This window comes from Haemaphysalis longicornis, unplaced genomic scaffold (genome assembly GCF_048455015.1).
Source record: "Haemaphysalis longicornis isolate Haplotype H1 unplaced genomic scaffold, Haemaphysalis longicornis Haplotype H1 scaffold_9, whole genome shotgun sequence".
Taxonomy (NCBI): domain Eukaryota; kingdom Metazoa; phylum Arthropoda; class Arachnida; order Ixodida; family Ixodidae; genus Haemaphysalis; species Haemaphysalis longicornis.
In genome coordinates, this window is record NW_027526460.1 from 153,238,597 (window position 1) to 153,253,715 (window position 15,119).

The 15,119-nt window shown below is 44.7% G+C and overlaps 1 protein-coding gene across 1 annotated transcript in view; it reads left to right on the plus strand.

The window, feature by feature from the left end:
- The window catches only part of LOC144153501 (uncharacterized), a 209,572-nt gene extending 194,721 nt beyond the window's left edge, over positions 1–14,851 (plus strand). The window contains exons 25-26 of the mRNA XM_077685137.1: positions 8,014–8,087; positions 14,390–14,851. Of these exons, the coding sequence (XP_077541263.1) occupies positions 8,014–8,087; positions 14,390–14,563 (248 nt within the window). The 3' untranslated portion in view covers positions 14,564–14,851. The remainder of the gene's footprint in view (positions 1–8,013; positions 8,088–14,389) is intronic.
- The last annotated feature ends 268 nt before the right edge of the window (positions 14,852–15,119 follow it).

The following is a 15,119-nucleotide window of genomic DNA, read 5'->3' on the forward strand; positions in this document are numbered from 1 at the left end:
TAACGACGCTGATCTCCCAAGCGAAGGCTGCCATTTTGAACGCGGACACTACTCGTGAAGAAATATCCGCCATTACCGACCAGCTTGACTATGAGTCCGCACAACTACGCAACACCGACCGCGAAATCGAACCCTTTCTGTCTGGCAAGTACGCTGAACAAGAGTTTATGGACACTTTTGAGCTCCGTGACTTCATCGTAACTTGGCAATCCATCTTAAGGCAAGCGACAGAGTTCCCCCCAAGACATCTCCGCGGCCTTTGTCTCAAGTATGAACGAGCTCCATTTGAAATTGACATCCCTGCAACCCGTCAACAAAACTACAGTTGGCACGGTGACGCTTCTCAAGGAGACACGCCTCTTGCAACCGCGAACAGCTTTATGACTTCCCCATTGAACGGTATCGATGACTCTAGCAACGACACCGAGATACACGAAGCGGCACCGAAATCTTTCGTTCAACTTGAACCGAAACTGGAAGGTGTGGGTGCTCAAAAGGGTGCATATCCCGACGGTCCAGTTGACCTCAACGGACAAACCAACAGTAAATAGAATTCGCCAACGAGCGACACCCCAGCTGGAACTGCAGCCATTACCGATAACCACGCGTCCCTAATGCAGGTGCGGCTTCCAGCTGACCTTAAAGTAGGCGCATTGAAGGAAGCCCTGCCAAAGAGAACGTGGGTGCATCAAATACGAAAAGACAAAAGGAAGCATAAAGTTGACATTGATGCCATCGCGACATTTGCTTTGAAGTTCTCTCTGCACCGATACAGGAATGTGAAACGAATGATTGTCGTTGCCAGTGGCTTGCATGGCAGTTATCGGGCTCATCGCCACGACCACTTCCGCTCTCAAAGAAAGAAGGGTAACAAAAACCGAATGAAGGTCTCTCCTCCTGTTAGACGTACTTGGAAACACCGGCACAAGAACCACCAGCGAGGTGAGCGTTTGCCCTGGATGACTAGAAACGGACCACGCAGGCAAAGACGGCGTTGTTGGAAGTACAGACGCAAACACGGGTACAAGGACTATCCCCTACGTCTCACTGTTTTTTTGCCGCGGGGGAGGTTGTTGGAACTATATATCCGCGAGGACAAAGAAGTGATCGCAGATGGTAGTAGAAGAGAACGATGAGGAACGATGGCGGCGATCGGACGTGTTCTGTCTGTGATGTAATGTAAATACAGTTCTTTTCCCTTAACGAAGGCGTTGTAGTCGCGACATAGTGCGCCGCCGTCATTCTTCATCGTTCTCTTCTACCAACACGTGCGATCACTTCTTTGTCTTTGGTGGAAAAAGTTCCACCAACCTCCCCCCGCTGCGAAAAAAAAGTGATGCGTAGGGGATAGTCCTAGCCCCCGTCTTTGCGTCTGTACTTCCACCAGCGCTGTGGTTTCCTGTATGGTCCGTTTCTAGTCGTTCCGAGCAAACGGTAGCCCCGTTTACGGTTCTTGCGCCTGTATTTCCAGGTATGCCGAAGAGCAGGAGACGCTTTCATTCGGTTGCCGATGCCGTTCTCCTTTCTTTGAGAGTGAAAGCTGTCATGGTCGTAGCGATAACCCCGATGTCTTCCAAGCACACCATGAGTGGCCCGAATCGTTTGTTCCACGTATGTGTATCGGTACCGAGAGAGCTTATAAGCAAACCTTGTTACGGAGCGAATGTCGTCCTGCTGTCTTGTCGGGTCTTTCACTATTTGCTTCACCCACGTTCCGTTAGTTACGGTTTCTTTTGATGCGTATACCTTCACGTCAGGACGCCACAGCTGTCCTGGGGATTTTTCAATAGAAGCGATGGCTATAGTTCTGGCTCGGTTGTCGCTTGTTTTGCCGCGGGGGAGGTTGTTGGAACTTTTTCCACCAAAGACAAAGAAGTGATCGCACGTGTTGGTAGAAGAGAACGATGAAAAATGACGGCGGCGGTCGGACGTGTTCTGTACGTGATCTGTTGTAAATACAGTTCTTTTCCCTTAACGAAGGCGTTGTAGTCGCGACAGCTCCTATTTGGATACGTGGCACGGAGCCTGGAGAGCACGCCTCTTCCGTGGCGTTTGGGATCAACGAAGATGCACTGTTTGATAATTTTGCCTACGGGGAACAGAAAAAAGAATGAAAGCTGTTACCATGAGCACATGCAGAGAAATATTTGTAGAGCGGGCTAAGTGCAAAGAAACACCGACAGGAACATGAGTGCACCGACTAACCGATCCACCAACCGACAACTCGAATGTCAGGCGGCGATAGTTTGGTTCCAATTACATATGGCCCTCCCTTTCTTCCGCTCATCAAACCTACTTTTGCGCTTTACGATTACCTATACGTATTCTTGAAAGGCGTTTCCAGTAGTTTTAGAAATTATGCCTCCACTGATACCAAAATAATCACATTCGATTTCGAACTCTCGGGTTTAACCGCACCGACCCTGCACACTTCGGCTCTGGGCGCGCAGTGGTGGAGGGCTCAGGTATAATTTGAAGGAATAAATGTTGCATCTACGATTACTATACTCCCTCATGCAAAAGTTGGGCGCGTCGTGAATTGTAGTATTATCGGTTAATGCGCATATCTTGTGCGTCTGATGAAGGAATCACGTGAAGGGAACGCAAGGTGGCGCGTCCAAAATCTACCGTTATCTCGCAAGGCCTCACCGCCACCGAGCATGTTGTTGCAAATCGTGTTTGAACCTTCCGCTCAAAGTCCCGTGGTTCGGTTGAGGAGCTACAAAGGGGGGAGGGTCGTCTAGCGAAAGTGCGAGGTGGAGGCACTGAGGCACCCTAAGGCGTGGCGCCGCGCTGGGAGATGCTCCGGTAGTAGCGCGGCCACCCTCTTTCGCCAGTAGCTGCTCCTTCGTTTTCTTTCTGCCTGCGATGTCTCGTTTGATGGATGGGTTACGGGGACATCACCTGAGCCGCCGCCGGAGCCGCCGCAACCGCCAAACCCCTGTACCGGGCGCCAAAGTGTTGCGCATTAAAATCTGACTTTAAAATATTTCTACTTAGCTGAAAGTTTTATAGTCCACTGTCAATTTGCTCAACTACATTTCACTGGTAAGGTTATCATGTACAGGTGCCAAAAATATTAAATCAAGATTTTGTATGATATACACAGTAGTAGTTCCCTTGTACCACCAGCTCCAGACGATATAACCTCGAATCGGGTGCGCAAAGTACTCGTACTCTGTGTACGGTGACTGAGTTTTCCTGTGTGATAACTTTTTCATGATCATTTGGGTGGGAAAGCGCCAGATGACTCGGTAGGTCGAAAATTCGGTGTCCTGCGCCATAGGGAAATTGCGAAACTGGCGAAATATGGCGAAATTTGGGCAAGAGTACAGTGACTGAGCTGAATGGAAAAGCAAGCAAAATGTCATTCGTGTGGGAAAGGAACGCGAGGCGCCTCCGGAATGCAAGGCGAACACGCATCCCCACTGTAACGGCAGCGAGAGCGCTCTACCTGACTGGTGGACCCAAAGAATGTGTTCTGGCTTTCGGCGTGGAATCGTTTGTTAGCCGCTTAGGAGTCCTACTGAGAGAGCGAGAGAAAGACAGAAATAGCCAATGTCTCTTCACATGTGCCTGTGTGTGTCTGGGGGGGGGGGGGTGGTACTAATGGCTGTGGGATATTAGTCAGCCACTGCACATAGAAAGAGTTAAGAAAAATGAAAAGCTTTGGCATGGATACGCACCAAACTTAGTGTCTCGCACGTACAAAGAGCACGTCCCTGAAGGTTCTCGCAAAACCTTGTTCATTCCTCGAGACCTGCGCTGTGCCCGACCAGTAAAAGAGCATTAGTATCCCATGCAGCCTTGCTTAGCCTGTTAAGGCCTTTTATGTTCAAGTCCCAGGTCTACATAGAGGGTGCATTTCAATTTCCCTTTAGATTACTTCGTTGCTGTCTTCCTGGACAGCGGGTTATGTTAATCCCATTAAGAACACGGCTCCGCAATGTCTAATGAAAAATCGGTGTGCAGCAAGAGAGACAGTGGGTTTTTGCTTGGCACGATGGTTACATACGTTTATGATCTACACGATGTCTTCACATATGCCGCGTGTAGAACAAGGTGAAAACTCCTGGAGGGTTTTAAAATGGCAATGTCTTTGAAAGGTGCATACGAGTGCAGTCGTAGAAAGGCTTTCTCGCGCTTGCTAAGCTCAGCGCGCTGAATGTGCAATTATGGTCAATTAGGTGCGGAGAAGGACACGGCTGTTTCGCGTCAGCCAAGATAGGCCCCTACGTTCTGATAACAATTTGGAATGGACGGGTTGCCGCATCTTGCCTTGTGAATGTAATTGGCAGCGCTTCGAAAAAAAGGCGATGGGTTGCTGACATCACTTTGCAATCTGATAGATTGCTGGTGACTCCACACTGCGCAAGATGTAATTACTGTTGGTTCCGCACTTTAAACCACTGCAATTGTAAGCTGTATTGCAGGTGCAGGCAATATATTTACGACACTCGGTACCTATTCTAAAATATTCGAGTGGTTACCAGCAATTAGTGAAAACAGCCCATTTTTAGGTTGCTCTTTAAAATACAATAAAAAGGAGAGGGCATTCAGGATAGCTCCGTAGCCATCAAGAAATATTGTTGGTAAGTGGGGTGGAGGTTGTAATGCGGAAGGAAGTGAGCCAGATTCCTATCGCCGAAGGCTTTATCACTGGGGCATCACTATATACATAAATATGGATGTTACGTTTGTTAATAATGAACTTTCAGGCACATAACTTAGAATCGGAGCTGGCTTGTGTGTCGTACACTTAAAGAAATACACAGCAGTTGCAATCTTCTATGGTGTCGACAGCAAGAACCGGCTGGATTAAATGCCTTAGCCCTGCAATGTTAAAGAATGTGCTGCTGCTGCTTCGAAACATCGACAACTGCAAGAAAACGCCCAAGTTGCCTCGCCACGACACGAAGTCACGTACGATTGCGTGTTGTCACGAGGGACCTGAATACATCTACTCTCTGTCAAGTCTCTCACCGTAGAGATAGTTTAGGAACGCTAAAACAAGTTCGTAGTATTATTGCCTGCGTCTATGATCTTAAAGAAGTACTAACCTAGCATACAACAGTGTAGCTAGAAACACTGCCGAAAATTTGCACACATTTATTTGATCTTACTAATTACAGAAGCAGCAAACAGGTGAGTAGCAATATGCGTTTCTGCAATATGAGTTCTCGCTTTGGTGATGCAGAAGCGGTTATACGCAGAACCCGGCATCAGGCCTTACGTTAACCTCCCTAACTGGTACTGCAGCTTTACTTACAATGGGTTTGGTGTTGTTTGGCACGTTTTAAGCCTCAACGTTTTACCAGCCTATCATTTAAGCTTGCATAAACACCTAAAGAACCGATTGGCGAAGGCTCTCAGTCATTGTAACGTGCACACAAATAAGAAAGGATTGCATTGATTATGAAAGAAAACCCGATTTCTCCACGCACCGCACCAAGTATAGCGCTCCGACCGCGGACTGTCTGAGTGGCACAGTAGTCGCCAAAAACAAAAGACGTGCTCAGCGTCTTCCTAATTTATTTTGTTACATTTAGGTGAATAAATACATTGTAACAGTTAAATAGCTCTGTTTGTAAAAGTGTAGGGAAAGCTGATATATTCGGATAATTCGTTCTTCGAAATTACTGGCGTGATTCGTTTTGTGTACCTGTTCCAAACTATATGGAAAGTAACTCTATAGACTCAGTAGACGTCCGCATCACCATGCGAATAATTTTGAAAAAAATACCATACGTGTTTATAACATATGCATAACATATATAACTTTCGCGAGCTTCCGAATATTGACACCTAATAAATCGTTTCTAAATTTAACAACCTTTAACAGTTTTCACCAGTTAATGTGGCGGAATTTTCTGCTTGGCGTGAGCTACCTACATAATATAGATGCATTCTTGTACAGAACATGCGAGATGTCAACAAGATAACAGATTAGTATAGCTTGTCACATTGACAACGCCTCATGTAACAATCTAAAATCCCGATCCAGTACACAAATGGCCACTGGTGCATCTGGTGTTACATGGAGAGAAGTCGAGCATGAAAATGGTCGTCTTTTTATGGTTCGAGCACGGCATTTCCCACTAGGCACCTATGGGTTTTTTCAATTGCATTAAGAATACACCATAACTGCAATTCTTTGCCCTGCTGTCATTGACATGAGAGTTAATTGCCATGGTAACGGCGGGTATGTTTTTAGCTATGGCGCTAAACATTGGTTAGGCACCATGGACAGCCAAAAAGAAAATGGAAAGAAAACGCTAAAAACGCTCCTAAGCCCCGCATTTCTGTTGGATTACGATCGGCGCTACGTGTCTCAATAAAGTCCCAAAAACCTAGCTATTCGCCTGAGCGAATGCATGATAAGGTGAGCACTCACAATCTCCTGTTTCACTAAATCATAGCCACGCCCTTTGAGTATATTGCGAATGTGTTCAGCCGCAGTTTCGAAACCACTTTTCTTTCACCCAGCGGTCATTTAAGTTTACGCAGTTAATGAGAAGCATATGGTTTTAGAACATGATCAAAATTCTTTTATGTACGCCCATATATCATGCTGAGAGATAAGCAGGCAAAATGTCACCAAGTTCAGGTAGTTTGAATTAAGTTTCAAGAACACCTATGAACACCTTTTTCGTTGATGAGTAGTTCTCACCGGAAAACGCCGATGCTGATCATTGGTTCAAGACCAACTTTTTTTGACCAACTTTTATGGCCCGGCAAATGGCAGCGCTGAATAGGATACGTCGGTTCATGCACATGGTGTGAGCATATTGGTGAGGATTGGTGCGTTGAATAGACCCGAAAAGGCCTAAAACAAAGCAGACTAAGCGTCAGTAGCAGTGCTAAGCTTCTGCAACGTTTTGCACACTAATATCAGCCTTTCGTAAAGCAATATTTTCCTGCTCTATTTACTTGGGGTTAAAGTAATGAATAAGAAAGAGGAGCCCTTTTCAAGTCAGGTTCAAGGGGTGATCGTGAGGTCTGATCTGCCTTTTTTTACGGGTGCCATGTACTGCGTAGGTTCTCTTTCATTATGCTTGTCGGCCTATGAAAATGGCTTTATCCTTGTGCTGAAAGAGTTGCAATATATTGGTAATAACATTGGTATTATACATATAGCAACATCGTCACAATCGCCTGAGTAAAATATTTTTAGTTTGATAGGACAATGACTTTGGCGTGGTCATTGTTTTGCATGTTGTGAACAAAAAGCTTGATTTTTATTGATTAATTGATTGTGGGGTTTAACGCGCCGACGCTACAGAGGAATAATAAACGTTATGAGGCTACGCAGGTGATAGTAAAAGCTCCGGATTAATTTTGACCACCTGGGTATCTCTAACGTGCGTCGAAATCTCCTGCACACAGGGCGTTTCTGCCTTTCGCCTCCAACATACAAGCGGCCGCCGCGGCCGGGAATCGAACCCGCGTCCCTGGGCTTAGCAGCGCAATGCCTTAGCCACTGAGCCCACATGGCGGGTGAAATAAAAAGCTTACAGTTAAACTTTAGAAAACCTACAAATTTTACAACCTTTCGAAACTGCACGTTCTACAAACTTTACGAAACATTTTACTAGCAAACCACAATTTATGCCGGTGTGCTACACGATTGTCCAGCCTGTGTGAAATGAAAGTGCATTTTAGTTGCACTAATATTGCTTCAATACTTTCATTTCTCGAAAACAATGATGTCAAACCTATCACACCGCTTTTTGTTGACACAGCAGTGAATTCGGCCGCATGAAGAGCGGGAAACTAAAATTTGTTACGCCACGCGGAGATCGTCATTACACTCTTGTAAACAATTTGAAGTCCTTGGTGAAAACATACATGCGGACCACCATTTTTGTGCTTTGTAACGTAATTTCTCGCACTGCTATGTATCGATCAGCAAACAACAGATCTGCGATTTTTTATTCGAGATATAAACGATGCTCTTTGTTGCTTCTTTCTTTTGGTGCGAGTGAATTAATTGTTTTGCGCTAAATTTTCCAGGTGACGCTTGCGAAGGGGACGGTGCTGGCCCATTAATGCAAGGAGTAGAAGGCGAGGAGACAGTATGGACGCAGGTATAGTATTGTAGTCTTTATGGCCACAACCAAATGGCCACAACCAAAAGTCACCCAGCTTTTCGTCCACCTGTTTCCCCGTTGCCGGGCCCCGACAACGGCCGACGGCGAAAGCAATGCACCGTACGACTTCACAAAAATTCTTGAAGCAGTGTTTATTGCAGTATGTAAATTTGTATTTTCCAAACTTACATTTGTGCGGAATATTCATGAACTTTGGGTAGCATTGATGCTTACAGTGGCGGCCCGTATTCGAGGTAAGGCAGCTTCGAACGCAACCGTTGTGTGCTGTGAGGTATAAGTGCTGCGCTTTATTGCATAAGCGCATAAAACCAATTTTATCAAAGGGCATTGCTGTAGCTTCGGTATATCAATAACTCTTCCTATTAAGGCATTGTAATGAAATCCCAAGCCCGAAAAATACAATAGCCTCCACGTACCCACTCCTTGCGCCTGCACAGCCCGATTGTGCCACACTGGAGCTGTGCACAACTCGCATCATTAATAATGACACTCTCGTAAATACACGTTCTTTTCAGAAATTGTCACGGCAATAGAAAACAGAAACTGCAAAAAATACTGTAAAAAACGTAGACGTGAACATCGTCCCTGGTAATAGCGGCGATAGGGAGCTGGCAGCAGTGCTCTGCGGGCGCTTATGGAAAAGCAGCGGTAATTGTCTGTGGTTTATAAAGAAAAGATAAACTCACAACATTTTTTTACAAACTGTTACACCAACGGCAGGTTAATGGTCGCTTTAAGATGAACTTGCCAAGTTAAACTAAGATAGTCAACTGGTTTAGGTGACTGGAAAACCGAAAGTTGTTTTGCGAGCTTCGAAGAATGTATATCAGATAAGCTGCGGTAAGAAAACAAACAGTTAATTCGGTGAGTAGAGATTTCAAAAGGTACAGGGAGACTTTTATGCTTAGGTTTTTTTTACATGAGCGGGCTGAGACAATATGAATTGACCATTTCTACAAAATACCCTCTAGCAAAATTTAGAGACGCGTCTTGACTGTGCGTAGATAATTAGATGCGATTTACGTAGACTGTTTTAAACGAGTTTTGAGCTCGCGGACACCGGTAATTTATGTAATACGCGGTGATTGCAAGCTGATAAGATAACAATTCTCTGCTAACTTTCTATCAGTTTGCACCAATTGCCAGTTTAGAGGGTTTCCCCTACGATGTTATCAAATTGAAATAGGCGGTTTTGGTTTAAATGTTGTCCAAGTAATCGTCGATAATTTAACAGTCATCAGCCCCCAATTTCTTGAATTCGATGCAGTGAGAGGGAAAGACATCCTAACTTGATGCTCACGTGATCCTAACTGACACTGTCATGGCATGCTGAAATCTTTCGAGTCAGGCGGAAAATCTAACGAGTAATCTAAAGAACCTAACGAGTAAATTAATGAATCTCGGGTAAATATTTCAAAGGCGCGCATCGTTTCGGGTCACCCCAATATCCGCTCAATTATTAACCTTTTGACCCGGTATACGCACAATTAAACCTCATCGTGCCAACGGTCTCTAATACGTATATTGGGAAGTCCTCGCACCACCATGCAGCCATAATTTAATTGGCTTTGGCACCCTTAAGTGTTCAATTGGGCACCTAAAAGGATTCCTTGGAAGCTAAAATAAATCATGTCGTCAATACAGTTATTGCTCTGTGAACAGCGCAGCATCGAAATAGTTCCCTTTATTTTAGGCAATAAGCAAACATATTTCCGCACTACCCCGCAACTGGCTGTAATACTGACGACCAGTATCCATCCTGTCCATATCAACCCCGAACTCCTCTCCTATTTTGCTGAAGAACACGATAAGGCGAAATTGAGGTGAAATGATGAAACTATTGCAAAAAGGACGGCCCATGCCTACATGGAGTGCAGGCTAGAGGGTGGCCACGTGTGAAGCGCAATGCCGGTATTCCGCTATTGTTCTGATGAGCTGATACCGGGAAGCTGAGTATGGTCAGAGTCATTGTCATTAAAAGTTATGTATTCTTCCATGAAATCTGTTGCAAAAATGCATCCATAGAAGAAGATCTCCCATGATTAACAAACTCAACTCCCTGCCCTCGGCCCCGGTAGCTGTAGAGCTCATATCCACGGGGGTGGTTAGAACAGCGATACAGCAGAGGGTGCTAAGAATCTCTTGGCCGAACAGGCCGCCTTTTATTTTGACGCTCGAAACGACCAACGCCCACAACTTGCCTTGTGAGGGAAGCTTAGCTGTACTATTACAAGAGCTCTCGTACATTAAGGTAAAAAATGGGTTTAATCGAAGTTAGAAGGGCAGGAGAAGGCTTCTTGGAGCCCACTAGAGGGCATTTATTGTGCTATCGTGGACCCCAAGGGGATACACAACACGGGGTGGGATTTTTTATCCACGGAGAAATAGCTGGAAATAAGGATGAGATTTTGAGCACAAAAGGAGAAGGTCACGGCTGGTATGACCAATACAAGCAAGCGGTAGAGTATCAAATAAGGACACGCATATGTACCAAAATCATGAAATCGCTGATAGCTTCTACCAGGACGTGCTATCGGCTATGAAGAAGGCAACAACGCAGTTCACAATTTTGATGGAAGATATTAACGCAAAGGTCGGTAAGAAGCAACTGAATGGGGAAAGGTCAGTGGGAAACTTCGGAATAGACAATCATAACAGTCGATGAGGTAAAATGGTGGGATTTGGAGAGTGAAATCACTTAAGGTTGATGAACACATTCTTCTAAAACGACAGAATAGGAACTGGACCAGGGAAGTCGCGATGCTACAACCAATTACGAAATGTACTTCATTAAGTAAGTAAGATTCGGAGAAGCGATCATACCATGGTTAAATGCAAGCCAAGGCTGAATCTAAGAAGATAATAAAGGAAAATCGTGGAAACTAAAAACCCTTCATGGAACCAATCGAAGCGAAATAGCGAAGTTTAAAATACTTGATAAAAACAAATTCGCGCTTCTAGATAAGCAGAAGGGGGACAGTGTAGACAGGCAAACGACTACTTAACATCGGTAATTCGTGAATCGGCTGCAGCTGTAAAAGAGGCAACATGTAAGGAACAAACTGCCAAGCTAAGAAAACGTTGGAACTAATTGCAAATTGTAAGAACATGAAAGTGTCCAGCACGGCGGATCGTATTGAAGTTTCCGAGCTGTGAAAACTGAATAAGAGAAGTAAAACAAGTAACATTCATGCATACCACATGGCAGTGATCGAGAAAACGCTTCAAATACGGGAAAGCTTGAAAGCCACTAAGAGAAAGCTAGCCATTTTCAATTACAGGATGTAAGTACTCAGAGGGAAACATTAGACACAACTTGAACAAAATAATAAACGGAGCAGGACGATTCTGCACCGGGCTATATACCACCGACGTTAGGCTAGGGGAAACTACTCAGTACAACTTCAACTAGCGATGTCCCACTAGTAATTATACAGGATGTTAAAAGGCTGTAAAATGCATAAAAATAAGAAAAGCTGCTGGTGACGATTGCATAACCGTAGATCGTTTCAAGGAGTGAGGAGATATTGTACTGGAAAAACTTTCTGTACTATTTACGGAATGCTTCAAGATTCAAAAAGTTCTCATAGCCTGGAAAATACCAGCATTATTCTGATTTATATGAAGGGAACTCCCAAGGATCAGTTGTATGCAAGCTGTTTACTAAAGTTATAGTTAGCCGCATAGGCGACAGCCTTCATTGCAATCAACGCAGCGAGCAGGCTGGCCTTTGGAAAGGGTACTTAACGACGGATCACAAACATGTGGTCAACCAAGCGATAGAAAAATCCGAAGAGTACACTAGGCCCGTTTATATGGAATTTATTGATTACGAGAAAGGGTATATTTTGAACTCACCACAGCCGTTTCAGAAGCACTAAAAGATCCAAAAGGGAGTAAGACAGCGAGATATCATCTCTTTAAAACTATTGACATCATGTCTGGACGGGGAATTTAAAAACCATGACTTCCCAGTCATGCCTTCCAAATAATGATAAACGGAGTGGTCAAACGGCGCGCAACAAACCAGGACAGAAAGAAGAGGACAACAACACGAGCGCTGTCCTGGTTTTTTGCGCGCTGTTTCACCACTATGAATCTGCACCAACTGGCCCAGTTCGCGACACTTTTGATAAACGGAGAGCAACTGAACCATTTGAGGTTTGCGGACAACACAGTATTATTGATTGAGAGTGCAGAACACCTGCAAACAATGCCCGTGGAACTACAGTGAGAAAGCACGCCGTGGGGCTAACAATAAATATGAATAAATGCAAACTAGTCAGGAATGACGATTAAAGTGTATGCTTGGACGAGTTGTTGTTCCAAAATCTTGAATTCCCGGCGCAAACAAGAAACTACGACGATAGAGAGTGCTCTCCCTATCGTCCTCTTTTCTTTTTTGCGCTGTGAATTCAAGATTAAGGAATGACGAAAAACGTCCTCCTCAGCTTAGTAAACGAAACGCTAGAAGATTTAAAAGAATACAACTACCTCGGACAAATCGTTAGCGCTGACCCGAACCACAGGAGAGAAATCTGGCGCAGAATAGGTATATGTTGGGGAGCACTCGGCAAGCTCTCCCAAATAAGAAGAGTAAGCTACTTCTGTCACTCAATAGAAAAACCTACAACTACTGCATACTGCCGGTAATGGCATACGGAGCCTAATTTTTGCACCTTACTAAACTAGAAAGCGAACTCGGGTCGGCCATCTAACAAGTAATGTTAGTTATAACTAGGGTTCTGCGTTTCGTATAAATCCGATAAAATCCGGAAAACACTCGCTGGTAAAAGTTTGCGAATTCGGAATAATACGAAAAAACCCGAATTCAGGGACCGCCGCCTGTGAAAACTAGACTACCCTTTATCTTTCCCTGGCAATCCTCCAACAACTTTTGGTGTTCTGTATTCATGTTTGTACTTTTGTTAGTTCGACTTACGTTCCCAAGCTTCATAAAGGGAGTCGCTTAGGACCCTTATCATAAAAAAAACAAAATCTTTCCACGAAACAATAGTCGAACCAAGGTCAAACACTTCTCACCTTCCCTGTCACTACACTTCGGGCCTGTTTCACAGATATGTTCTTTCCATAGAATTTCATTCGCCCTTCTCTGAGCTCATTTCGCAAGCGCAAAGGAACCACCTACAATGCTGGTCTTATCAAAATGGGGCAAGAGAGTTCCTGCGGCATCAGGCCTACGTTGTGAGGGAAATTGTGAAGCCGCTACAGTTTTGGCAGATGCATGCCTGAGACTGGCGTACCCTTTCACGTTGCGCACTGGATTTGCTGGGTCTTCCCATATCTAGTGCGAATGTCGAAAAAGCATTCTGAATGTTTCGCGTGGTCAGTCGGAAGGAGCGTACTGCGGTGACGCACTATCATTGGAAAATATGCCTGCATATAGAAGTTGTAAATGAATGTCACCACGAATGTTGCAAATATTGACTCTGCAATAAAAATGTCTCTGCTGTTTGATTTCTTTTATTGTTGTACATGGCATTTCATAAAGACCAATACTCTACGACCCTAATATTCCGAAAAACTCCGAATTCCGTGTACTCTGAAAGGACGCTCTGAAAAACTCCGATTTTGCAAAAATAAATAAACTCCGAAAAACGCCCTCCGAATTTCGTCAAAAATAAACTCCGAAAACGCAGAACCCTAGTTATAACACTGAGGGGCAAGAAGCGTGCTACATGGACCACTGAACAAACTGGAATTGACGACATAGCATTTCAATTAAAGAAAATAAACGGACTTGGGCTTATCATGTAGTGAGCCGAAGCGAAAACCGGCGGACAATTATGGTAACAGAGGTGATACGAAGATGTGGTTCTAGAAGAAAGGGAAGGCCATTAATTTGATGGGGGGATGAAATACACAAATTTGGGGCACACTGCGGACTCGAGCAGCGCAGGGCAGGAGCGGTTGGTGGTCACTTGGAGTGACGTTCGTCTGCAGTAGACCTGGGCAGGCTGGTGAGGGGTATGAGATTGGAGTGCTATAGTCAGATACCAGAGACGTTTTAACAGGTCGTAATGGATGGCCTTTGAGAGGGAAGATTTACACGGCGTTTGTTGTCGCAGTCCTGATTGTGTGCGTCACGGCAAAGCTGTTGTTTCTGAACCAAACGTAGCCACAGAAAGACATTTGCTTTCAGGCAGGCACACAACACCTCCTGCAACAAACGTTAAACTGAATGGTTGAGAAATAACTGTTGGTAATACAGTGAGCTCTTTCAATCCCATTGCTTTATATTTTCCATGACCTCACAGGTGGGCATTGTGAGCTGGGGCGGAGCATGCCGGAAGAAAACGTCCAGCTTCTACACCGACGTCTCCTATTACGTACCCTGGATCCGAAGGCACATGGATGCTGACGCTGCTGCTGAAGCTGGGGCGCCTGACAACAGTGGAGACAACCCAGTTGACGATGGTGCTGTTGTCTAACCCTAGAAAACAGGGAAACTGATGACTAAGCAAACAGCGCAGTCTTTGATCAATGTGCTTATTGCCAATTGCAAAAGAAAGCTCAGCGGAGTAATTCGCTACTTGGTTTGTTGTGCACGGGAATAAAACCATTCCAAGAATTGCCTATACCTGAAGCAGCCTGTGACATAATATAAAACGGCTGCTACGTACTTTTAACTAGAACATCATCGCATTTTTTTCTTTCTCGATAGCATGCCATAAAACAAGGCAAACAAGAAATGAACAAATGGATCTGATGGTGCCCGATCGTCGGCAAAGCACCATTCTGAAAAGGGCGGTGGTCAGCGGTTTCATTACCTAAAGGAATTAAATTGCCCATTACGTGCCACTAATCGCACGCTAGCTAATCACTTTTATTAACTAAAATTCAAATGAAACGGCTGTGAATTTTCGAGACTCGATGGAAATAAAGCATCCTTGTCTATACCCAACAGTCCTGCGTGCCCTTAGTCATTGATGTAGTGACCGGGCCACTGTCGTGATAATCCAATATAGCAAATCATGAATTTGAATA